Here is a 27,304-nt window from a genome sequence, read left to right on the forward strand (position 1 = left end):
ATATAATTAAAAATAATACAATTTGGATTAACGTTATTGCATATCCTACAAATATGAAGCAAGCCCAGAATACATTGCAACATGAAAGAATATATAAAGAATATAATTCTGGACAATTAATTCATGGTGGTTTCCAATTATATTAGAATATTAAAAGACAAAGGTTATTTCAGCACGTAAAGGTGATGAACTGAGGTCATTGTACAGTGACGTTCTAGAAAACACCGTAAACACCCCCCCACACACATTTACATCACACTCCAGACAATACCTGTGGCTTTAAAAACTGCTTCGGACTGCATCCCTAGACATATTGAACGCACACGATGCCACAAAAATGCTGTTTTTTAGTAAAGATGAATCCGATGTAAGCCTATATTTATTGTTGTGTTTTAGCACTAATGCACTTTTTAATTATTTCAGTTGTGGAAAAAACAGATATGCCGAAGGTTATTGTTGTGCCGCTTTAATGCGGTCACGGGGAAATCCCAGCACACTCGCACACAAACTCACTTCTTCTGATTTCTGGTGCCACACGGAGGGGGAGGGAAACGTGACCGAACGCTTCCTCTTTAGCAGCACAGACAGGAAACCTCACACTGCCGTTCGTTCTGTCATCAGATCTGACTTCTGATTATTGGGCAGGTGCTGCTTAAATTAGCCGTTTGCAAAAATTCTTGTACACAGACACAATGATCCGTCGTCATACTTTCATTAACTCACACACTCTACAAGCCTCCTGTATGCACAAATAACCCTGAGGTAATAATGAGTGTGCTCTTTCCATAAATCTGAAATGGACAGACTCAGCGTTTGATCATTTTCACCACTTCATGAGAAATACAGACCTAATAAAAGCTTTTCTGGAGTGGTTTTTTTCAGTTTTGCTGGATTGGAGTTTTTTATGTGGCTAATAACAGAAGAGAAGCGTTGCATCCTAAATTTTGAGATTTCCAGCGTGTGCCAAAATAAGACATTATTAGCATATACTCTGTTCATGAGTTTATACCTGTTTATGAATAGGTTCTTGCAACTCCTTGACCCTTTAGAAATAAACCCTTGAAGGGACTGTGATTTGTGCGATTTATTGGACTGCGTTTACTTCAGTATCAAAGTTAATTTAATTGACATCTGGAATTATGGGGGAACCCGTTATTTAAATCAATCTTTGAAAAATGTTTGGATTTCATGGTCGAATGACAGCAACTACTATTGATCAATATAAGTTTTTAAAATGATGATTCTTTGATGGTTTTATGTTCTCTTTGGAGAAGTGTTATTGTGATAGTATTGTTACTAAAAATACTCTAAACATGGCTGTTTTCACTTAATTGAAATAATAAGATAAAGTAATTTAACATAAATGCACAAGATTAGTATGCAAAAGCTTAAAAAAAATGTTTGCCTTGGTAGCTACCTGACAAATAAAACAAGTTTAATTTTAAAATGCTAAAATGTACAAAAAAAATAAAAGAAATAAAAATAATAATAATTAGTAAAAAATAAAATTCTAATAAAAATGACAAAAGCAGATAACAAAATTACTGAAACTTAAACCAAATTTAAATTGTAAACTGAAAATATACAAATAAAAACGATTATTAAAAATAAATAAATAAATAATATTATTATTGGGTTGTATTTTCTTTTACATTTGGGTAATTTTGTTATATTTGTTCAAGTTGTTACACAAAACGCCCAGTCTGGTTAATATCTATTAGGCAGTACTATGGACGTATTTTTCCTTTACATTCTAGTGCAGGTCGAACCTGTGTACAAGATCTTACACGGTTCTCTTCGCCGCTTCTTTAAAGGATTTCATGTATTGAACGCAGCTCCTTGCATATTGAACAAATGTTCAGTTCTGGGAATCATTACAGCATGAAATTGTATGCAATGTGTTTCTGGGAACATGCAGCGCCTCCTCGAGATGTTTTGCGCGGTTGATTGGATGTCCTGCGTTTTTTTGGCGGTCCTGCGTGTCTGTGTTCACGGACTGGGTGGTTCTTGGGGCAGCGTGGCTGTGGGAGGCTCTGCTGAGGAAGGGGACGGCGACAGAAAGAGAAACATCCGTTACCAGCGGTCCAGGACTGGGAGACGGAATCTCAGAGCTCTCAAAGCCAGCGGGAAACAAAGGAAAAAAAGAGTACGACGCGGCTGCCCAGGTATCTGTGTCGTGATCTTATGTACTGTGTGTTTGAGAGCATCATTTAACACTTAACTCTGTGTGTGTGCATCACAGAAAAACAGACAACTTCGACTGCATCACGGTGAACTGTGAACCTGTCAGAGGTGGGCTGGGTGGTTACGGATCTCATCCAGAGGCTGTTGACGATCTGCTGACTCCTTGAGGAGGTCATATCAAGGGTTGCGATCACAACAAACACTATACAGCGCTCATGGTGTTTTAAAGGACAACACTGTGCCACCCTAACTAGTGCCGTTATTGTTAACCCCTAAAAACTATTGTAGGGTTGTATGACAATGATATGTTGGATGCTCATCTATTTATAATTAGTTAAAAAACTGAAATAAAACTGACCCTTTTCACGGATAGTGCTGACATATTTCCCCAGTAGTTTTTTTGGAATGTTTTCATTTAAAAAAAAAGTTATGTACTTTTTATAAAACTATACTTTCATTATTATTATTATTTTTTTATGTTTTATTACTTTGGGATTAAATTACAGGAAAAGGGCTCATCAGTTTAATTTGTAGTTTTTACAAAAAAAATTACAAAAACGAAAAATAAAATGAAAATTATAAACGCAATAAAAAATTAACGAAAATAAAAATTATAAATGAAATAAAAAAATTAAACAAAAATAAAAAAATGAAGCTAAAATGGAAAATATAAAAAAAACAAATGACAATAAAGCAATAAAATAACCGCGCCCGGAGAAAAACAATTACTAAAATGGAAAAAAAATAAAGTCGGGGATAAATATAAATATTTCAAAAATAATTAAAACAAATAGCAAAAAACTAAAACTATGGCACAGAAATCATTAAGAAAAAAAATAAAAAATAAAGCTTAAATAAAAAAATTAAAGAGAAAACAAAAATAATATAAATACGGGACAAAAAACATATTAGAAAAATAAATATCAAAAAAAATAAAATAAAAATTCTAAGTGAAATATACAAAATAGAATAAATATTAAAATAAAAATAAATAAAAACGTACACATCTATAAAAACAAATGAATAGCTTCTAAGAATACCGATGAGAAACGTGAAAAATAATTAAAAAACACAATATATAAACTTTAATACACCTTAAAAACAAAATCAAAACAAAATAAAAAGCATAAAAAACACAATAAAAAGAAATTAATAAGGGTGGCATAATGAAAAAATAAATTATAAAAATAATTAAATAAAATATCTAAAAACACTATAAAAAATTAATAAATATAAACAAAGAAAAAAAAAAATTAAAAAAATAATCAATCTAAAAAAAAAGTAAACAATAAACTATATATATAAATGGTAAAGTATAAAAATAAAATAAACTAAATAATCTACATAAAAAAATAAAATAATTAATGATAAAAATGGTGGTAATACATGAAAAATATTATAAAAATAAAAAAAAAAAAACGCTAGATCTGAACAAAAATCACATACTCTGACAGGCAAAAATAAAACATTAAAATAAAAAGGGAAAAAAAAAAAATAAAAATCCCAGAGCCTCTGCTGGTCGTACTAAAAAAAATAAGTTTGCAAATAAAAAACAAAAATAAATAAAATATTGTGTGTGTGTAAAATAAAAAATAAATAATATAAAAACTATATTAATAAAAAAATTGCGGTTAACGTTATCAAAAAAAAAATTAATAAAATAATAATGAGGTCCCGGAAAAAATAAATAAAATACATTTAAAACAAAAAATACCCAGATAGAATAAATAAATTTTATCTATATATACAATATAACCATAAATTTACTATTAAGTGTATGAAATCAGCACATTGGTTTAATCAATATATAAATGTACTTGCATAAAGTGTAATTAAATTAAAACTAAAACAACTCAGATAATCTATCAATACACACAAATATAAATATCCTATATCTCAATAATCCCAGCAAATATTCCAATAATATATACCTAGGAAATAAAACTAAATATAAATTTATAAAAAACCATATACCAAAACAAAACACTAAAAATCACAAACCAAAATAAATTAAAAATAAAACAAAAAACTATCATCGGCCGCTTAAATAAAAAAAAAAATACAAACACACCCCTAATACTCCCCCTTTCAATAACTACTCATACAATATCTCATTCTTTACATTAAGAAACTAAATTGTGCAGCATATTGTTACAAAATAATCAACCCAATGAAATACTGTTTCATCAATACTACAAACAATACTCAATTCTACCTAAAAATATTTTTAATTACGGCGGTTAGTTCCAAGAATACTCACATTAAAAAACCTAATACTCATATAAACATCAATAGAAAATAACTAATAACCATCAAACCTAAACAAAAACAATCATGGAACCTCAAAACCCACCAACTAAAAAATCAATAAAATACAATACACCAAAAAAAAAATAAAAAAATAAAAATAACTATAATCTTTTTAATACTACCAAAACGAACTTATGGTTGTCTTTTCTTAATATAATAAAATAAATATTCAATAAACAAATACAAACTGTCAAAAAACAATACATCCCAAATAACAAAAAATAGTGTTATTAAAAAACTGAAAATGAAATAATATCTACTATGGAAATAAAATGGATGTAACGGGAAATAACCCATACATAATATAACAGAAATTAAATAATAAAAATAAATCAAAAAGAAAAGGTTTTACCCATTTTTTCATGTAAATGAATAAAAAAAAAATTAAACACACAACCACACCAAAAAAATTAAAAAAAAAAAAAAATAAACCTCAAAAAAAAAATTAAAAAAAAATAAAAATATTATTAAAAACAAAATTAAACACACACAATAAAAAAAAAAAAAAAAATATAAAAAAATAAACAAACAAAAAAAAAAAAAAAAGCAAAATTAAAAAAAATAAAAAAAAATAAACAAAACAAAAAAAAAAAAGTAACAATCAACAAAAAAACAAATTTAGTTAGGAGTGTGGCCATAAAAAGGTGGGGTTCTCAAACCGAACCCCTATGGTACTCGAACACGACAACGTCTACACGCCCGCGGATGGCCGGGGAGCAAAACCACACAAATAGTATACCACGAAACAAAACAAAAAACAGAAAACAATGAAAAAAAAACAAAAGAATTTAACTTTAAAAAAAAATAAAAAAAAAAAAATACTATATATAAATTAAAACAAAAAAAAAAAAAAATAGAAAGAGAATAAACAAAAAATAAAAAAAAAACAAAAAATCACAAAAAACTAAAAAAAAATAAAAAAAAAACAAAAAAAAAAAATAAAAAAATAATTCTAATTAAAAAAAACAAAAATCAAAACATAAAAAAAAAATCATAAAAAATAAAATAAAATAAAATAATAAAAATAAAAAATAAAAAATAAATCATAAAAAATAAAATAAAATAAAATACAAAAACCAAAATAAAACAACAATTAAAAAAAAATAAATAAACAAAAAAAAATAATAAGAAAACATCAAAAAAAAACAAAAAAAAAAAAAAAAAAATAAACAAAATAACAAAAAATAAAAACAAATTTAAAATTTAAAACAACAAAAAAAAAAATAATAAAAAACATATAACTAAACTAAAAAAAAACAAAAACAAATAACACAACACTAAAAACAAAAAAAAATAAACCTAAAATAATAAAAAAAAAAATAAAAATTTAAAAACGATTATAACAACATCAAAAAAACAAAAACAAAAAAAAATCAACCAAATTAAAAAAAAAAAAAAATAATAAAAAAACAATCACACCAAAATATTAAACCAAAAAACAAAAACAAAAAATACAATTAAAAATAACTAAAAAAAAAACAAAAACATACCACACTACTAAAATAACAATCTACAAACAATAAAATCAAAAAAACAAAACAAAACAATAAAACATAAACAACAATTAAAAAACACAACAAAACACAAAAATATACCAAAAACAACAACCACATCCACATTAACAAAATAAACACATAACACTAACATCATACACACAATAAAACAACATAAACAAAAAAAATAACCCATACATAAACCAAAAAACAATAAAAAAAAAAAATAAACAAAATAATAAGACCACCTCTTAAACAACAAATATAATAAACACAATAAAAATAAACAAAAATAAAAATTTACCAATAAAAATAAAATAAAACCAATAACAAAACAAACAATCCCTCAAGAAAATAAAACCAAAACAAGTCAAAATAAACACAACACCTCATAACAAATTAAAAATAACCCAAAAAAAAAAAACATACTCAAAAACAAAATAAATAAATAAGCACAAAAACAAAACATAAACCCCCCCCCAAAACACATAAAAACATCATCCAAAAACAACATAAAAATCAATAACAAAAACCCAAACAAAAAATAAAACAATAAATCATAAATCAATTAACCCAACAAAAAAACACTAAATTCCACCCCCCCCCCCTCCACAACACAAAAAAACAACACCATTAAAAATAAACAAGAAAAAAACCAACAAACAATCCAATTAATATAATAATAAAAAAAAATAAAATAAAAAAAAACTCCCAAAAAAAAAAAAAAACCAACAAAAAAAACCCCAAACAAAAAAAAAAACATCCATACCACAAAATCAAATTTCTTAAAACAAAAAACATAAATACAAATAAAAAAAACATAAAAAATGATACAAAAAAAACAACTAACATATACATTAACAATAAACAAAATTACAAATAAAACATAAAAAAAAAAAAAACAAAAACAAAACATGAGAAACAACAAAATAAACAATCAAAAACACAAAATAAAAAAAAACAACAAAAAAAATACCACAATAAAATAAAACTACCCCTAAAAAAAATTAACAATAAGAAAAAAAAAACACAAATAACATACACACAAAAATTCCCTAAAAAATAACAAAACAAAAAAATTAACATAAAAAAAAAAAATAAAAACACCGCCCACCCCCCCACTCACTAAAAAAAAAAACCCACCAAAAACAAAAAACAACCCCCTTCTTCAAAAAAACCACCCCTAAAAAAATACAAAAACCAAACACACCATCACTCCCCTCCCTCTTGCCAACCATAAAAACCCTCTTTCCAGACTCACAACAACCCCCATAAAATCCCCCCCATACCCACTACCAACCTCTCTCTCCCCTCTCCACACCCATCAACTAAAACCCCCCTCTCTTTCCACTATCCTTACTTCTCATTACAAATCCTTCCACTCACCTTCCACCCCTCCACACTCTCTAACCTCTCTCCCGCCCCCCCCCTCCTTCCGTGCTCTCACCCCTCATCCTTATCCAATCTTCCCCTCCCCACCTCCTCCCTTACTACACCCCCCCCCCCACCCACACCACACTCACCCCCCCTCTTCCCACTTCCTTACTTCCCCCCCCTTACCCCCACATATATCACTTCTCTAACATTCCCCTCTCTCCCCTCACCCTCGTACTTTCCCTCTTCTACCCCTACTACCTACTCCTACACACAGATCTCTTCACACTCTCCCCTCCACACCTCACACACATACTCCACACCCCACCCCCCTACCCACCTTACACCCCCCACACCCTCCACACCCACAATTCTTTCACCTTTCTCCCCTCCCCTCTCCCCCCCTCTCCCCGTCCCTTCTACACACCCTCCTCCCCCCGCACCCCCCCCCCCCCTCCCACCTCCCACCCCTCACCAACTCCCCCTTTATCCCCTTTCCACACATACGCCCCCCCCCACCCCACCCCCCCCCCCCTTTCTCCTCACCCCCCTCCTCCCCCCACCCCCCCCCCCTCTTTCTCCCCCCTCCCCCCCCCCCCCCCCCCCCTCTCACCCCCCCTCCCCCACTTTTTCCCCAACACAAACCCTCCTTTCCACCCCCTCCCTATCCCCCCCTCCACTCCCCCCTTCCCCCTTTTCCCTCACCACCTCCCCCCACACCCACCACCCTCTCCCACCATTCCCACACACTTCTCACTCTCTTCCCACTCCACCTCCCCACTCCCACACACAACCCCCCCACCTCCGCACTCCCCCTCCCTCCCCCCCCCCCTCACCCTTCCCCCCTCCCTCCCCCCTCCCCTCCCTCTACACCCCTCCCACATCCCCAAAATCCATTTACACCCCCCCCACCCCTTCCACACACCACTCACCCCTCACTACTCCCCCCCTATCACGTCACCCCCCCCACCCACTCCACCACCCACCACCCCCCACCCTCCACTCCAACCCTCATTTCCACTCCCCCCCCCCCCCCCCCCCACCCCCCCCCACCCACCCCCCCCCCTCCCCCTTCCACACCCCCCCCCCTCCCTTCCCTTTCCCTGCCCTCCCCACCCCTCCCTCTTTCCCCTCCCTACCCCCCTCCCCCCCCCTCCCCTCCCCCCCCACTCCCCCCCCCCCTTCCCTCCACCCCCCCTTCCCCCCACCCACTCTCCCCCCGCCCCCTCCCCCCCCTTCACCTCTCTTCCCCTCCCTTCCTCCTCTCCTCCCCCACCACCCCCCCCCTCCCCTCTCTCCACACCATCCTCCCCCCCTCATCCCCCTCCCCCCCCCCTCCCTTCCCCCCTCCCACCTTTCACCACCATTCTCCAACCCCTTTCCCCCCTTCCCCTCCCCCCCCCCCCCCCCCCTCCTCCTCCTCCTCCACTCTCCCCCACCTCCCCCCCTTTTTCTCCCTTCCCTCCCCCCCTTCCCCCCCCCCTCATTCCCCCCCTCCCCCACCCCCTCCCCCCCATCCCCCCTCTCCCACCACACTCCGTCTCTTTCCCTCCCTCCCCCCTCCGTCCCCCCTCACCCCTCCCCCCCTCTCACACCCCCCCCCCCTCCTCTCTCTCCCCCTCCTCTCCCACTCCCTCCCTCCTCCATCTCTTCTCCTCTCTCCCCATCCCGTCTCTCCCCCCATCATTCCCCTTCTCCCCCCTTCATCCTCTCCTTCCTCCCTCTCCCCCCCCCCCCCCCGCCGCCTCTCTCTCGTTCCCCATTTCCTCTCCGTTCCTCTCCTCCTCCCCTCACTCCCCTTCCACCCCCATCCCCATCTCTCCCCCTTTCCCTCTCTCCTCCCTCCCCCCCCCCCCTCCCCCCCCCCCCCTCCCCCCCTTTACCCCCCCCCCCCCCCTCCCCCCCCCTCCCCCCCTCCCCCCCCCCCCCCCCCCCCCCCCCCCTCCCCCCACCCCTTCCCCCCCCCCCCCCCCCCCCCCCCCCCCCCCCCTTCCCCCCCCTCCCCCCCCCCCCCCCCCCCCCCCCCCCCCCCCCCCCCCCCCCAACCCCCCCCCCCCCCCCCCCCCCCCCCCCCCCCCCCCCCCCCCCCCCCCCCCCCCACCCCCCCCCCCCCCTCCCCCCCCCCCCCCCCCCCCTCCCCCCCCCCCCCCACCCCCCCCCCCCCCCCCCTCCCCCCCCCCCTCTCCCCCCCCCCCCCCCCCCCCCCCCCCCCCCCCCCCCCCCTTCCCCCCCCCCCCCCCCCCCCCCCCCCCCCTCCCCCCCCCCCCCCCCCTTCCCCCCCCCCCTCCCCCCCCCCCCCCCCCCCCCCCCCCCCCCCCCCCCCCCCCCCCCCCCCCCCCCCCCCCCCCCCCCCTCCCCCTCCCTCCCCCCCCCCCTCCCCCCCCCCTCCCCCCCCCCCCCCCCCCCCCCCTCCCCCCCCCCCCCCCCCCCCCCCTCCCCCCCCCCCCCCCCCCCCCCCTTCCCCCCCCCCCCCCCCCCTCTCCCCCCCCCCCCCCCCCCCCCCCCCCCCCCCCTTCCCCCCCCCCCCCCTTTCCCCCCCCCTCCCCCCCCCCCTTCCCCCCCCCCCCCCCTCCCCCCCCCCCCCCCCTCCCATCCCCTCCTCCCCCCCCCCCTCCCCCCCTCCCCCCCTCCCCCCCTTCTGCCCTTTCTCACACTCCTCCCCCCCCCCCTCCCCGCCCTTCCTCACCTCCCCCCCCCACCCCTTCCCCACTCCCCCCTCCCCCTATCTCCCCACCTCCCCCCCTCCCCCCCCCGTGTTATTCAGCAGGTTAATATTTTCTGTGTCAGGTTTTAGTCCTAAACCCCCCTATACACTTCTGGTAAATGATTTTCTTGTTAGTATTTTGTCTTGTTTTACATGGAAATATCTACGACGTTATAGGTTAAGATACAAGATATTAGGAAGTATTGTTTCTGAAAAATTAAATTATTTAATCATAAAACAAAGAAAAAAAAATATGCCAAGAGTGAAAAGAAGTTTATGTTTCAGTAACCATTTCCCTGCAGATATTTATTAGTTTTTACTCAAAAACTTAATTAAATTAGATTGTTTTATCTTCCAGAAAAAGAGTTTTATATGTAAGTTTTTCCGCTCAATCCATGTATCTTGATTAAGGAAGGTTTAGTAGGTATTTCTTCTGGAAGCCTGAAGACAAAAAATACACATATCCCAATGATTTATTTAATATATTTGTCGTTGAAATGAATTCATACACAAATATTTTTTTTTGCAAATCCTCTGAAATGTTCTGTTCCCATTTTTTGATGGTTTATTTTTAAATTAATGTCATTCTATATCTCCATCTATCTATCTTCTTATATAGCTCTAGGAGTCCCTCTCCAGAGGTTTCTCCCGGAGTGCTAAGAAAACAATTAAACACAATTTAAAGAAAACAATTCTAAGTAGAGAAATACCAAATAAGAACATTTTTTGCAGTGCAGCCTTGTCTATTTAAGGACGAAAAAGTGAAATTAACATGGGAAAACAGCAACTTATTTAGTCTGGTTTATGCCACATTATCTGACAGGCTCTACGGGCATTTTAAAGAGCCTTATCTAGGTCACATTGGCATAAAGCACCCCGGTAATGGGTGTCTCTGTCTGTGAGCAGGATCGCCCCAGACAGTCCTCGCTCCTTTCAGGCTCGAGGTCAGCCATTCCATTGAGGCCCTGCGGGCTTTCCCATGGAGGCCTTGGTGCGCCACGGAGCGTTGCTTCACATCCCTGATTACCCACGGGACTACACAGACAGTCAGTGGCGGCTCTCTGCGCCATCATAAAGGACTGGAAAAGGGACATGGTCAACACCCAGGTCTCACGGGGACAAAAAACGCGCTGCCTGCTGCAGTCGACTCAAAAGACTCAAGCCATATTACTGCGCTTCCAGGACTAAACAAAGGGTGTGGCTGTTGAATCAGTACGGACTGGGAAAGACCTGGAGGCTGCGAGTGCCTCCAGAAACCTCAAACACCATCCAGAGAGAGTGGGTCTACTGGACGGCCATGACTCTTGGGCGTGGGCGTTCCATGCCACGGGGACAGGCCACGCTTTCAGAGAGAGGGACCAGGATTTCAGTGTGGCGGGGTGGACGGGGAGGGAAGAGAGGGGCTGCTGGGACAGTGTGTGTGAGAGACGATCCGCAGAATCTATCAAACGTGTCATATGGCGTGGGTGGCGAGAAAGACTACCATCATGTCTGGGCAGTACAGAGGGACGGACAGGGTCCACGTCTCTCAGAAGAAAATGGGGCTGGAAATCAAAGAACTCCTAAAGAGCCATCCTGTGACCAGTTACAAGCTGCTGCCAGAAATCCCTCAAAGGGAATTCCTGAAAGGTAAAGAAAATTATAAAATATGAAAAAAAAAAATAACTCTTTATGTATGGTAAAGGTAGGTATAAAAAAAAAAAACAAAAAATGGAAATATATAAAATGATTTCCTATTTTATAATTTAAAATGTAATTTTATTAACAAAACACCCAGAATTCTTCATTGGCTTGATATAGAAAATACATGTTTTTTCAAACTTTGTGTAAATAATGTGAAGGACAGTGCTGCCTTCTCCCAGTTAAAATCAGAATTAAATACTGAAGGGTACGAAAAGAGGTGAGTATTTGAACAGATTATTTTTTGAAAAAGCATATATATATCGTATATTATATATCAAGAAATAATATAAGCTGTATATAATAAAAAAAATGGTTTTAAGTCATATATAAAAAAATGGGGTATATATATATATGTATATATATATATATATATACTATATATATATATATATATATATAATATAGGGGCAGATATTAAAATCCTTAAAAAAATAAAAAAAATAACAAGATATATAGGAGTAATAAATATATAAATATATATATATATATATATATAGGAATATAAAAAGCACAAGGGATAAAAATAACTATTATATACACGAGACAAATACTTTAGTTTTGCTGGATTAGTTTAGATTTATGCTCTTTTTTGAAGTTTTCTATGTTTATGGGATGGATGGTTAGAAATAATTCAATAAAAAATATAAAATTAAAATAACATATAAATGTGAGGGTATGAGATTTATCTATTATGTAACATTTATTTTGTTTTAGTTAAAATATTTACATATTTTAATGAGGACTTTTTGGCATACCCTGGAGAAAGCGAATCGTCTACATTTCCGCGGTTACTTCATTGGAGACGATGATCTACTGGAATTCTCGGAACAGGCCACAAAACTAACTGTCATACACACACCCCCTGAAGAAAAAATCTTACGCAGGTACAACTTACACAAAAAAACAAACAAAAGACCCGTTCAAAAATATCACACAAGGCAGCTGCATGTTAGAGGTCGTGGAAAAAGAATGTCGTTGTTGAACATATCAGCAGTGGGGGGAGTTTGATAAAAGTTTTCAAAGCATCACAGCCATGAAGTCACTGGAGACAAAAAGGCCGTTGCAGCTCCAAGCAGGGTACCGTACACCAGCATCTCCGGCGGGCGTGGAGGTCAGATCCTCTGTCATAAACTGTCATTGTTTTTATTGGAGTTTTAGTTGTCTCCATGATTATTGCTTATGGGTGTGGACTATGCTGCTGAGTTAAACGACCATGAATATATGTGTGTTGTGTTTTCTCTTTAATTCATTTTAGATTTTAATATTCCATTTGAATTTTTTGGGAGAGGGGTGTTAGGTTGTGAGGATATGTTATGAAATATCTTTATCATAAAACCTTTTAATTGTTTGTGATGCGCTTAATATTTTAAAATAATTTTTTATTTAATGTTTATTAATTTTGTGGGTTGGTGTGCAGTTGTGATATATTTATATGTTTATATATTAAAACATTTTATTTATAAATATTTTATAATAAATTATTTTAAAATTTAATATTTAATTTTGTGTATCGATTGTCAGTTTTAAGATACAATGTTATATGTGTTTTTAAATATATTAAACATTTTATATTATAAACGTTTTATATTTAATATGTTTTTATTAATATTTAAATTTAATGGAGTTTGGTGTCGGGTGTCTATTTGCAATATCTATAAATATATTTCTAATATATATATAATATATATATATTATATATATATATATATATATATATAATAATATATATATAAATATAGTTATATATATAAAATATAATAAACCATACCAATATCTGTAAAACCATACACAAAAAACCCACAAAATTTAAATTAATATTTAAGATGAAATAATAAAATCAACTTTAAATAGTTTTAATTTATAAAAAATAAATAATATATAAAATATATTGTATATAAATATATTTTATTGTTTTTTTATATATTTAATCTTCCTTTAATTTTGTATGGATTGGTGTCAATAATGGCGATTGCGCTCTCTCCACGGAGATGAAAAACACTCTGCACATATCCGTTGGCACATGTGTGGATGCTGGAAAGAGAGGAAACGTGGATCCCCGCGCTTTCCTTCTCGGGTAAATTTCATCAAACCAAATAACACACATCGCGATCTCTTGAGAAACAACCATAAGTCTCCTGCGGTTCAGGTGAAGTGGACTATGGAGGGGACTCTGTTTCACAGATTCACTAATGTGCAAACACACATTCAGTTAAATCACAGTGTGGAGATGAAGCACGCCATCCGACAACAGAACCTACTAATCAAAGCTGGAGCGCGGGCTCACACCCAAACAAAAGAAGCTAGACTAAGCGTGAGCCTTAACATGGGCTGACACTGCATAAGTACACCAGCACTAAGGGCTGCGGTGATAACTGATCTCATGCTCGAGGACTCGCGTACTGATTTGTGTGTCAGTTTTTACTCGATATGGGACAGTCAATCACATAAGATATAAACTACAGCAGCAGCCTGTTCTGTGTGTATGTCTCTGTATGGTAATGAAAAACATTTAATGATAATACTTTTGGCCCATATCACCCAGCAAAATACAAACCAACCACTGACTCTGTGTAAGTGTGTGTGTGTGTGTGTATTAATGTGTGTGTGTCTGGTGTGTGTGTGTTTTGTTTACTCCTTTACAACACTCATATCTGCTGAAAGGGCTTTCAGAATGTGGTTCATAAATACAATGATAAACTTTAGGTATTTAGAGCCTAACAATGCAATACATTGGGGTTTCAGGTTTACTGATAGATTTAAACCAGCAATGCGACATCACCAAATCAAATAAATAAAAACAAAATATATAGATTTTGCATTAAGAAAACTAAACATTTTTTTAAAATTATTATTCTTTTCACTGCTAATGTGACAGTATTGTACATGATAATACAGCCATTTTGCTTTTTGGACCAAAAAAAATATTATTTTGTTTTCTGCTTTTTTTTTTTTTCCAAGAAGCCGGGGTGCTTATCATGTAAAAATCCTGTCCACAGTATTTCTACAAATAATTTTATCATTTTAATTCTATATGTATTAATTTTAGCAAATGTCATGACAAATGTCCGCAATTCCTTTGAGGATGTCCTCAAACATAATAAAAATTACTTATTTTTAATTTATAATTATATAATTAATTAAATTATATTAAATAAAATGGTGCGTCCTCATTTTAAAATAGTAAATGTGTGTGTGTGTTTGTGTTTAGGTGGCACTGCTCTGTCTTTTTAATTTCTTTAAATGGACTTTTAAGTGTTTTGGTTGTTGTTTTTTTTCAGACTGCAGAGCAATTGTTTGAATGAAGCTTTTAAATTATCTGGCTGCATATTTACAGCGTTCCGCTAATTGTCAGGGTAATCGAATTGAATACAGTGATTGAATATCCATAAAGCTCTTTTAGTCCGTTTATGAGCTCCGGGGTTTATTCACTGCGATCCACTATAAATCCAAGTAAATGGAGGCTCTGATGAGTCTCACTGTTAACAGTGATTATGGCTAATTCTGCTTATCAGTCACTCTGGGAGAACTGCTGACTGCCACGCTCCAAATTGGTCCATTTACAAACACTTTCCAACCTGCTCTTTATAAGCCTCTGGATTTAATAAAACACATTAGAATCTCCACCACCCCTGCGCACCGCATCTAATTGTGTGCTTCAGAATGTGTGTAGTGTGTGTTGAGGACGTCAACGAAGCTCGATCAAACTTTCAGCTTTCATTAGTGGGTCTGATGGTTTTGTCTCGTAGAATCAACAGTTCTGCAGTTGAAACTGAAGGCTCTGATTCTGGACGTGATTCACAATATCTCAGTGGTTCAGAGTCTGAGAGAAGCTCAGATTCACAGCACCGAGGACTGGATCTGGAAGAAGCAGCTGCGATTCTACCTGACCGCAGACCAGCGCTGCTCCATTTCAGATGGTGGACGCGGAGTTCCTACACACATACGAGTATCAGGTGATCAGCTCATGTGTCCAGTCAGGGACACTGCCTCAAAATGAACGAAAACCGAGCTCATGAATATTAATGATAGCGTGTTGACTGGATGCTCAATGTAAGTAATATTCAACATTAAAAGCATTATTTGTGAGCTAAGGGCGTTTTGGTATAATAGAGTTCGGATTGGTATTGTTTTGCACTTCAATGCCACCAAAAGTTTTGGGGTTGGTAAGATTTCTTAATGTTTTTTCTTTTGCTCACCAAGTCTGTATTTATTTGATTAAAAAAATCCTGTTAAAAACAGTAATATTGTGAAATATTATTACAATTTCAAATAAAGCATTTTCTATGTGAATATCTGTTAAACTGTATTTATTCCTTTGATGCACAGCTGTTATTTTCAGCATCATTACTCCAGTCTTCAGTTCACAGTGGTGATCTCAGAAAATCATGAAAATGATGATGATTTGCTGCTCAAGAAACATTTCTGATTATTATCAATGCTGTGTTGCACAATATTTTTGTGGAAGCTGTGATACTTTTTATTTTTCAGGATTCACAGATGAATAGAAAGCATTTATTTGAAACAGAAATCTTTTAAAAATGTATTTTTTTATCTCATTTTAGTCAATTTATTGCATCCTTGATGGAAACTCTTACGTGAGCCCAACTTTTGAACAGTGTTGTACTGTACATGCAGATTATGTTGCACGTTTCAATATTTATCCCGTCAGTCTCGTGTGATAGAAATGGATCTCTCATTCTGAGACTCTCTCTCTCATTCTGTCAGGGTTAATATTCCTAAATGGTTCACAACCCCTTACGGATAGTGCTATCTGACACTGACACAGGCCATGAAAATGGGTTTGGGCGTTTGAATCCCTACGGCCCCGCGGAACCGGGAAGACCGAGTCCGTCTAAAGCCCTGGGGAGGACTGTTACGGAAGAAACGTGCCTGGTCCTCTCACACTGTGAATGAGGTACAACACACCCTAATAATAATAAACCCTGCAGTACCTGTGGGTCCTAGATAAATCAATAAACCGGATCTCTGTTGGTCTTAGGTATGTGAGATTTAGTTTGAAAGAAGTCTGTTGTGCTCTCCAAGGCTGCATTTGGTTTGATCCAAAAAAACAGTAAAACTGTGAAATTATTGTATTTTAAAAATATCTATTTTCCACGTATTATTTTCTTGTGATTTTCAAGCATCATTACTCCAGTCTTCAGTGTCACACATGATCTTCAGAAAATCATTCTAATATGCATGTTATGCTGCTCAAGAACAGGTTCTGGATATTATCAATGTTGAAAACAAGTTGTGCTGCTGGATAGTTTGTCGCAGGCATTCGATTTTGAAATAGGAAATATTTGGTAAAACATATAAATGTCTTTCATGTCCACTTTGATCAATTTAATGCATACTTGCTGAATGATAGTAAGTCATAATGGATATATTTTTTTCTGAGTCTTACTGACCCTTTATTAATAATAGTAATAAAGCCTTTTAATAACAGGTATTTTTGTCCTTAGACAGGGTTTTTCCCTCGTGGGTACCTTAAAAAGTCTTGCATTTTGTTATATAAATTTTAAGGTCATAAAAAGTCTTAAATTATTAATTATTAAAGGTACAAGAAAGTTCTTTTAATTATGATTTTAAGTGGTTCTTAAATTTGGGGCACGGTAAAGACCAGAATTGCGATACGGATTTAAGTGACCAGTAAACTTAAAGTTAAAGCTTTGATTCATTAAATAAACATGAGCGCTGTATGTCTCAGTGTTACTCAGTTTCTGCTGTTTCCAACAAGCGCCACCTGCTGGAGAGAATGGAATGTTGCATTTTCAATCAGAAAGGCAAAGTAAACAGGCTGTTGATTCTGTGTGTCCTGCATTTAAGCTCACTTGTGTAAACAGGTGCTATTACTGGAGAATGTTAGAGAAGTTAGTAAGCGGTGTTTTACAGCAGTTCAAGAGGTTTCAATGTGTGAAAGTGTACTAATATCTCCTGTGTTTTAGGGTATTGATGTTGAAGTCCATGGGACCGGATCTTCGTGGGGCTGAGTGAAAGTGTGGAGCGTGGGGTGGGTTTGACTAGTTCAATAGTCTGGAAGAGGCTGTGCTCTCGCCGCCGTCTCCATGCAGATACAAGCCATCCAGTAACTCACTGAAGAACCACGCAAACACCTGTCCAGCTGCTCAAATAAAGAGGTGAAAACAACACACAGGCGGTTAAACTAATGTGCAACAAACCTGCAAGAGGTTTTTAAACTCAGATGTGATGGAAACAGAATTGTGGTGTGTTTTCAGGTGGAGTTGGGACCCAAATTCAGGTGTCTTGTATTATCTGAACCAGTATAGCGGGTAAAGGATACGGAGGACGGGCAGAAGCTGGCCGGATAATCTGAAGCAGCTCTTCCGACCGGTCATGCCCATGACGAGTCCAGATAACGAGCTCATCGCTGGAGGTCAATGCCGTTATTCAGAAGGGTTTAAAGAAGACAAGAGGCACCCCAAAACTCGGACGAAACTTGGTTCGCTATATTCAATCTGGCCAGGTGTGACTTGAGTGTTGTGTTCGATGCTCTGAAGAGACTAACTTCTTTATGTCAAAATCAGTTTGTTAAGAAATTAGCTATTTATTTCAGCAAGGACACATTAAATTGATCCAAACGGTAAAGGCATTTAGAAACATTTTTTTTTTTTGTTTTTTAAAAAAAATTTGAGATTTCAATTTCAAACAAATGCTTTCTTTTGAACGTTCAGTTTCCATCATTAGAATCCTAAAAAATAAAACGTATCCGATCGTTTATCTACTAATATTCAACATTGATAATAATCAGAACATGTTTCTTGAAGCAGCAAATCACCCATATTAGAATGATTTCTGAAGATCATGTGACACTGAAGACTGCAGTAATCGATGATGAAAAATACAGCTGCACAATCACAAGAAAATAAATTACACTTTTAGAATAAAATATATTACAATAGAAAGCATTCATTTCAAATTTGTAATAAATATTTCACAATATTTACTGTATTTTTGATCAAATAAATGCATCCCTGGTGAGTGTAACTATTCAAAAAGTTTTACAACTTTGCATAGGTAATTTTATATATACATTGTAGTTTTAATTTAAATTATTTTATTTATAAATACGTTTTTACAGGTGTGGCCCCAGATATCCACTGACCCTAGAACTGTTCTTGTGTGTTTCTGTGTGAATGTGTTTGTGTGCAGAGAGCTGTTGACGCCGCAGCAGCACTACGACTGGGGTTTGCGTGCTCTAAAGACGGTTTCTGAGAGGCTGTGGGAGTCCTGCTGCAGTTACAGAGGACAAAACAACACACCCCTTGTACGACAACTCATCTGAATCAGTATCACACAGACTTGATCAATGACCTGTCCGGATCAGATCGCCTTTTCATTCTCTCTGTCTGGGTCTGTAGTGAAGCGAGAGCGGGTTGGCTGGTTCAGGCCTTGAGGGTCTGAACACCATGTCAAAGTTGACGTTTGCGGATCAGCTCTCGGTTTGACGCCACTGGTCAGAGACGTGTTCCTGGAGTCGACTTCAAGGCCGTGGAGTATGAGATGCTCAATCGGACCCCTGCTTGGCTGTCCCTACGAAGAGGCACGGCTGGAGATCATACCCAGTCAGGTATCTGCCTATCACTGCTGTTTATATGTGCACCAATAATGTGATTATTTCCAATAAGCCGAGTAAGGGTTTATATGCAGTATAAGATGTTTACTTACACGAGCAAACCTCTTCACTCACGTTCACATGCAATTTTCATTATTCTGATTATTTTATTTAATTATTCGCATTAGTTTGATCATTGTATTTACATAAGGTAAAGTTTAATTGCAGTACTGCTAAAATCCCATTATTATTGCATTCAAAGGTTGCATGAAACTTAGGCATTTGAGGATACTGTTTATAATTGTTTTTTTTTTTTTAATAACTATTTTGAATTAGAGCATTATGTGTTGTAAATTAAGTGAAAAACTTCATTTTTAGTACTCTTTTGTCATTTTTATTTATTTGTAAACCATTTATTTTACATAGTTTTATTAATTGTTTATCAAGTTATTAAATACATGTTTTTAATTAATTAAATAAATAACTTTTTTATTCTTTTATTTATTAATTGTATTTCAGTTTTATATTTAGTTATTTTAGTACATAAAGTTAAACTAAAAAATGAAAATGAGAAATGTTGCATTGGCAATTTGCTGATTTTTTTATTTATTTTTATTATTATTTATAAAAAATGTATTTTATTTCAAGTAATGACTTTATGTTTTTAGTTTTAGTTAACTGTAAGAACTCTGGCCTATGTACCCTACATACTGCATATTGCATTTATTTACATTGATGCATTTTGGCAGGATACTTTTATCCAGATTCACTTTGCATTCAAGATAACCCACTTTATCAGCTCGTGCGTTCCCTGGGAATTGCACCCATGCTCTACTGCTTGAGCTCCAGCAATGCAATATTGAAATGCATGTGGTGTGTAGATGAAGAAGGGCTCTGGAGCTGTCCGAGCAGCTGCGCAGGATGGGTGTGGTGGTGGTCGGGCCCAGCGGGGCCGGAAGTCCACCTGTGGAGGGGATGCTGCGGGCGGCGCTGGGCCGGATGGGCCGCGTGGTCAAACAGTACACCATGAACCCGGGAAAGCCATGCCCAACGCCAGCAGCTCCTGGGCAACATCGGACATGGTGCACACACGAGAGTGGTCCGACGGGGGTTCCTGACGTCCTCCGCACGACAGGTTGGTGCGAGAGCCACAGGGTGAGGACAAGATACACACCAAAATACACACATGAATGTTAAATACACCTTAACAGCAAATACCCATTAAGAATACATAATGACACTAGATACACACATGACACCTTATAAACAACAAATACACACATTAACACAAAAAAAAAAATACACGTATTAATATGCTAAACAAATGCTAGATGCATGCATTACTATGCTTAATGAACACCAGATACATGTTAATATACATAATGACACTAAATACACACATTAACACATTTTAATAATAGTAATAATACAATTTTAAATAAAATACAATTTTAATAAATATAAAAATACAATTTATAATAAGAATAATATTTTATATAAACATATAATAAATTAATTGTATTATTGTTGTTGTTATTACTAAATAAAAAATTAAAAAAAATAAGCATTCCATTTGTTAAAAAATTCTAGTGTCTAAAATAATAAGGTTACAGTACTAATATTTTAATTAAAATCAAAGTGTTTATTTGGGTGGAAAACTGCAGGAAGTCCTCAAAGCTTCTATTTTGTTGACAACAGCAGGTTTATAAGCACTTCTCATTGCACATTTTGGAAGATGGTCCTACTTTACAAACATCAAATACACTCAGTGACATGCTGAAATACCACAGTACCGCAAATACACTCGGCACACAACAAATACACACATTAGCATGCTCAAAAAATACTCATGAGAACACATTCAAACACACTCAGCAAACATCAGACTCAGACAACAGATACACAACCAAATACAGTACACACACACTCAGGAAGTTTAATTGAGATTTTCGTCGGCCTGAGGTCATTCTCTCTCTTTCAGAGGTGAGCTCGTGGATCATATGTGATGGAGACATTGATCCGGAGTGGATCGAGTCATTAAACTCTGTGCTGGATGATAATCGTTTACTCACGATGCCTAGCGGTGAGAGGATTCAGTTCGGCCCCAATGTCAACTTCCTGTTTGAGACCCACGATCTGAGCTGCGCCTCGCCAGCCACCATCTCCCGCATGGGCATGATCCTCCTCAGGTAATGCTCCTGGACATAGCACAACCAATCACGCGGCTTCATCCAAACTACTGTTCATTGGGTTGGATTGGTTTTCTAAATAAATGAAGATTTTGTTAACAGTTCCATTTTTTTAAACTTTTTTTTTTACTTTTTTTTAGCCTTTTAACATTATTATAATTAATCAAATGATATACATTTGTTTTTACATTTTAAATTTCACATTTTTTTCATTACATTTGTTTTAATTCAGTTAATATTTTATGCAAATAAGTGACAATTCTTTACATAAATTTTTAGCATTTTAATTCATTTTTTTTCGGTTTCACATTTTCTTACATTTCTGTTTTGCTTTTTTTTTTACAATTTCTCTTTTGCTTTTTAATTCCTTTTTTAGCATTTTAAATCATTTTAAAATCTTGTAATAAATAGATTTGTTTTACATATAAATTTTTTTTATGATATTTTTAGCAATTTAATTCAGTTAGATCATTTAAATTAACATTTGCTTTTTACACTTGTTCCCTTTTTTCCCTTTTTTCATTACATTTTAATGTTTTAATTCAATGTTATTTTAATTTATAAATAAACTTATTTTTACATGTACATTTTAACTTTTTTTCATTACATTATGTTTCAGCATTTTAATTTAGATAGAATTTTGCATTTACCTTTTTTTTTTTTTTAGCAAATTCAGTCTGAAAAATAGAAAAAATAATACATTTAAAAAAAAATGAAATTTACTTTTTAATCCAGTTAAACTGTTTTAATGAATAAATAAACTTTTTTTTTTTACATTTACATTTTTTATAAATTTTTTTAATTCAGTAATGTAATTTAAATAACATTATAGTTATTTTATGAAATTTTTTTTTACTTAATCTGGAGAACTGGCAATTGCATTTCTTCAGTGTTTTCATGTGGCCCTGTGTGTGTTGCAGTGATGAAGACACTGACGTGGGCTCTCTCGTGAAGTCGTGGCTGAAGAGGGAAGATGAAGACAACAGGATGAATCTGGAGAACTGGCTCTCAATGATTATTTCCACCAGCTCTGGACTGGGTTCCAAACAGGTCCTGTGACACACAGTCATGTTACACTGAGCCTACGTGCTTCACAGCATCATAAACCTCTCTGTTTCTCTCCGCCGAGTGATTTTGTGGGGGGACACCAGGGTCTGGTCCGGGACGGTGCTGAACGGTTTGACACATCTTAAAGAGACAGAAAATATGTTGTGAGACTCATCTGCGGTTTGGGAGGAAATCTCACGCTCAGATGCCGCCAGGAGTTCGCCAAGGAGGTCAGAGCTGCCCTGATTTCGAATATGTAAAAAGGAATATCTGATTTATGGAAACTTTCATTAATTTCATGCCTGCTCAGCCTTGCCACCCGTCATTAAATTTAGGAGCCGCTCCCTTAGATTAACGCTTATGACCAGTCGTAATTTAAAACTTGAGTTTTAAAGAAGCAGCGGCGTCTCTGGCAGTGAAACTTTGATGTGAAATGGTCAGGCGTCACAGTCTAGATTTTATGATGTCCACTCTTAAAGTCACTCAAGGTCTCTTCCAGCATAAAAGAGTCAAAATTAGTGTTTCTGTACAGATTATTTTAACAAAATAAAAAAAAAAACACATACACATTTTTTCACAAAAAATTGTATATCTTTAAAATTCACATTTATATATATAAAACACATAATATTTTAAAAAAAAGAGGTGTAACAAGGGGCTATTTTTGAAGGGTACATGCACTTTTGTAGTTGTTAATTTTTTTGTACGATGTTGAGTCTGGGCAGTTAGATATTTGACAAAAAAAAATAATATTTTTTGTCAGCATTTTCATTTTTTAAACATTTTTTCATTACATTTTTAATGTTTTAAAGGACAGGACGGTAATTATTTTAAAAAATTAAAACATGTGTGACTTTTGGTAAGGTTCAATTTTAAATGTACATTAAAATAAAAAAATATTTAAAGAGATATTTTTACACTTACTTTTTTTACATTTTAGTTACATTTGTAGGCATTTTAATTCAGTTAGATTATTTTAATGAATAATTAAATAAATCAATATCTAGACTATATATTCTATTATTTTTTGAAAATACATAAAATAAATATTTTTTTATTTAATTACTTAGTTTTATTTTAGTTCAATTTAATTTAATTTATATAGATAATCATATATATGATATATTATAATCTATATATCTATATATATACGTACCATATCTATAGATATATATACTATGTTCATGTATATATAGATGTTTCATATATATATATATATATATTTTAATCACATAATTTTAATGAAAATATTACTAATAAAATTAAATAAATATTTTTTTTTTTTTCACATAATTTTAATGAAAATATTACTAATAAAATTAAATAAATATATATATTTTTTTTCCTGTGGCACCCTTTGAAGTTTGCTAATGCCCCTAGTTTGAGAACCACTGGAGTAAGTGAGTGTTGATATGTGTTGTGGGCAGTCGAGCACATCATGTGTGCTGTGATATTCTACGTGTGTTTAGGTTCTGAGTTGGGCCAGAGAAAGTCCTCCTGACCCCCGCAAGCCCCTGGACACGTACTACGACCCCGCGTCCGGCCGTCTGTGTGCGTATGAGCTGCAGCGAGGGGAAGGTGTGTGTGTGGACGACCTCAGTAACCCACACAATCTCCCCGTCATACACACACCCGACACACAACGCGGACTCGACCTCTTCACCCCCCGGCTTCACAGGCAGCCGTTCCTGCTGGTGGGGACACACATAAGCGGAAAAGGGAAAGACTACAAAAAAAATAATTATAGTTATCTAAAACTAAAAGTATCAAAAAACAAAAGCTGAAGCGGAAGACCAATAAAAAATATATTGAACAACTCAAAGTAATGAACATCTGAAATTTTGCGACCTAACTAAAATATGTTCAGGGTAATATTTACACATTATATTAGTTCTTGCTTTTACTGGGAAACAAACTCTACGCTCTAACTGTTTGAGCTACAGGAAATTACTGACTAAATCTATAAGAAAAAGTACTAGAAGTACGAGTAAAACTGTGAAAAAATGTAATACGAAGGATTTAAAAACAACTCAAACTAATACATTTATAAAAGCACAAAAAAAAACTGAAAGAAAATGAAAACCGAAAATATATAAAAAATAATTTAACTTTTTCAAAAGATAGTAAAAAGCCATATAGTAATATAAATAAAATTAAAATACACACACACATAAATGTAATTCAGACCAGGATTCATATCATTTGAACTAAACGGAAATTAGAAAAAAATAATATAAACATTAACTTTAAATAAAATGGTATAAAAATAATAAAAAAAAACAATCATTTTCTCATCTTTCCTGTCAATTTTTCATTTAGTTTTAACTTGATGTACTAAAATAACTTAAACTAAAACTGGAAAAAAAATGGTAAAAACTATATAGACCATATTAAAAAAACTATTAAATATGGCAAAAACATCAAACTACTTTCGTTATTACTAAAAACGGTAACTAAAATTAAAGTGAAAATATCAAATAAAAATATTCAAAATATAATAAAAAGTATAATAGTATATAAAAAACTAATGTATACACACACAAAATATATTTGACCGAAACTAAACCATAAAAAACGTTCTTCATTACTTGAAAGAATAAATAAAATATAAAAAATATTTTAAGAACTAAGCTTATTTCAGCTCAGTGCCAAGGTAGGCATTTCTCATTAAAATTAGATTTAACTCTGATTTAGGATGAAAAAAAAAAAAAAAAAAAAAAAAAAAAAACAAAAATATAGATATATATATTATATATATTATATAATATATATAATATATATATATAGTATATTTTTTAGTTTTTAACAATTTTTAACGATTTTTTTATTTTGCTGTTTTGTTTGAAAAAAAAAATTTTAAATTTGCTTTTTTTTTTAATAATGGACCTATATATATATATATATATACTGTGTTTACTGCAGATCAATATATATTTTAAAAAAAGGCGAATAAAATCGTTAAAAACTAACAAAATTACTAAAACTTTATCTAAACTAAAGGTGAAAATATAAAAATGAAAACTACCTCAAATGATAATAAAAACTCTAATAGTATTTGAATGATTGAGACTGTCGCTGTGTGGTGTGTCAGGATGCTCCTGCGCTGTGCGTTCTCTCAGCTCCGCTCCACGCAGGTGGCCGTGGTGCACTGCAGCGCTCAGACGTCCTCCCGTCACGTCCTGCAGAAGCTCTCGCACACCTGTCTGGTCATCAGCTCCAACACGGGACGCGTGTACCGGCCCAAAGACTGCGAGAGGCTGGTGCTGTACCTCAAAGACATCAACCTGCCCAAACCTGACAAGTGGGGCACCAGCAACCTCATCGCCTTCCTGCAGCAGGTCACACGCCACACTGTGTTTACTGCAGATCAAGGTTTCTCGTGCCATTTTAGTTTCTCACAGTCTTCTTCCACAGGTCTTGACATATCAGGGCTTCTATGATGAGAACCTGGAGTGGGTCGGACTGGAGAACATTCAGATTGTGGCATCCATGTCAGCAGGCGGCGCTGTGGGGCGGCACACACTCACGTCACGCTTCACCTCGATCGTGCGGATTTGCACCATTGAGTGAGTACTGATGTACACACACACACACACACACACACACACACACACACACACACACACACACACACACACACACACACACACACACACACACACACACACACACTAATCCATCTCTCATGTAGTTATCCAGACAGAAACCAGATACAGAGCAACTGCAGCACCTACAAAACACCTACAGCGCATACCTGAAACCTGTGCTGCAAAGGACTCTGGGTAATGATCCAACCTGGAGCTCTGCAGGGAAGATCCACCAGCTCGCCGGCTCATTGGTGCAGGTTAAAAAACGGTGAAATAGTCAGAGCTGATTGGTCATTTAAAAGTGTCTGTGTAAAAGATTTACAGTTATTAGATTTTTGAATGAAGTCTCTTCTGCTCAACAAGGCTGCAACAATAAAAAACAAAAAAACATTAAAAAATGTTTAAAAAAATAGTTTTCTATGTGAATATATTGTAAAGTGTAATTTATTTCTGTGATTTTCAGCATCATTACTGCACAGCTGTATTTTCAGCATTCAAATGACTCCAGTCTTTCAGTGTCACATGATCTTCAGAAATCATTCTAATATGATGATTTGCTGCTCGAGAAACATTTCTGATTATTATCAATGTTGAAAACAGCTGTGCTGCACAATATTATTGTAGAAAATGATAGATTTTTTTATTTGATGAGCAGAAGGTTAAAAGTAGGTTTTAGATAGCTAAAAGTACAACCATGAAAAATACATTTATTACTTGAAATGAAATGAACATTATTTAAGTTTATTTCAAATATTTCTCATTTTAATTTAGTTCAGCGTGAAGAAACTAAATAAACTAAAATAATATATAAAAATTAATAAAAAACTATATAGACATATTTAAATAAAAATGCATTTTTTAAATAAAAATGGCACACATCAAAATTACTAAAACTTTAATTAAAATTAAAGTGAAAGCAGAAAATATAAAAATCTTATTCAGAATATTACCAAAAACTCTAATAGTGTATCAATGATACTAAAATAACAGAATTTATTTCAAAACGGAATTTTTTTGTAACATTGTAAATGTCTTTAACTAGTCAGCTTTGATCAATTAATGCTTTATTTCTTCAGAAGAATGGCAGTGTGTGTTCTGACTGGTATGTGTGTTTGTGTTTCAGGTGACGCGCCAAATGTTCTCCTTTGATGATCACA

The 27,304-nt window shown here is 36.2% G+C and overlaps 1 protein-coding gene across 1 annotated transcript in view; it reads left to right on the forward strand.

Annotated features, from left to right (window-relative positions):
• The window catches only part of LOC109103662 (cytoplasmic dynein 2 heavy chain 1-like), an 82,854-nt gene that overhangs the window by 7,887 nt on the left and 47,663 nt on the right, over nucleotides 1–27,304 (forward strand). The window contains 15 exon segments of the mRNA XM_042771731.1: nucleotides 2,017–2,165; nucleotides 10,972–11,056; nucleotides 11,248–11,694; nucleotides 12,780–12,859; nucleotides 15,495–15,714; nucleotides 18,922–18,990; nucleotides 19,206–19,334; nucleotides 20,212–20,391; nucleotides 20,460–20,479; nucleotides 21,306–21,513; nucleotides 22,434–22,563; nucleotides 24,030–24,254; nucleotides 25,629–25,898; nucleotides 25,975–26,126; nucleotides 26,252–26,286. Of these exon segments, the coding sequence (XP_042627665.1) occupies nucleotides 2,017–2,165; nucleotides 10,972–11,056; nucleotides 11,248–11,694; nucleotides 12,780–12,859; nucleotides 15,495–15,714; nucleotides 18,922–18,990; nucleotides 19,206–19,334; nucleotides 20,212–20,391; nucleotides 20,460–20,479; nucleotides 21,306–21,513; nucleotides 22,434–22,563; nucleotides 24,030–24,254; nucleotides 25,629–25,898; nucleotides 25,975–26,126; nucleotides 26,252–26,286 (2,399 nt within the window).

The sequence above is a fragment of the Cyprinus carpio genome, chromosome A15 (genome assembly GCF_018340385.1).
Source record: "Cyprinus carpio isolate SPL01 chromosome A15, ASM1834038v1, whole genome shotgun sequence".
NCBI lineage: Eukaryota > Metazoa > Chordata > Actinopteri > Cypriniformes > Cyprinidae > Cyprinus > Cyprinus carpio.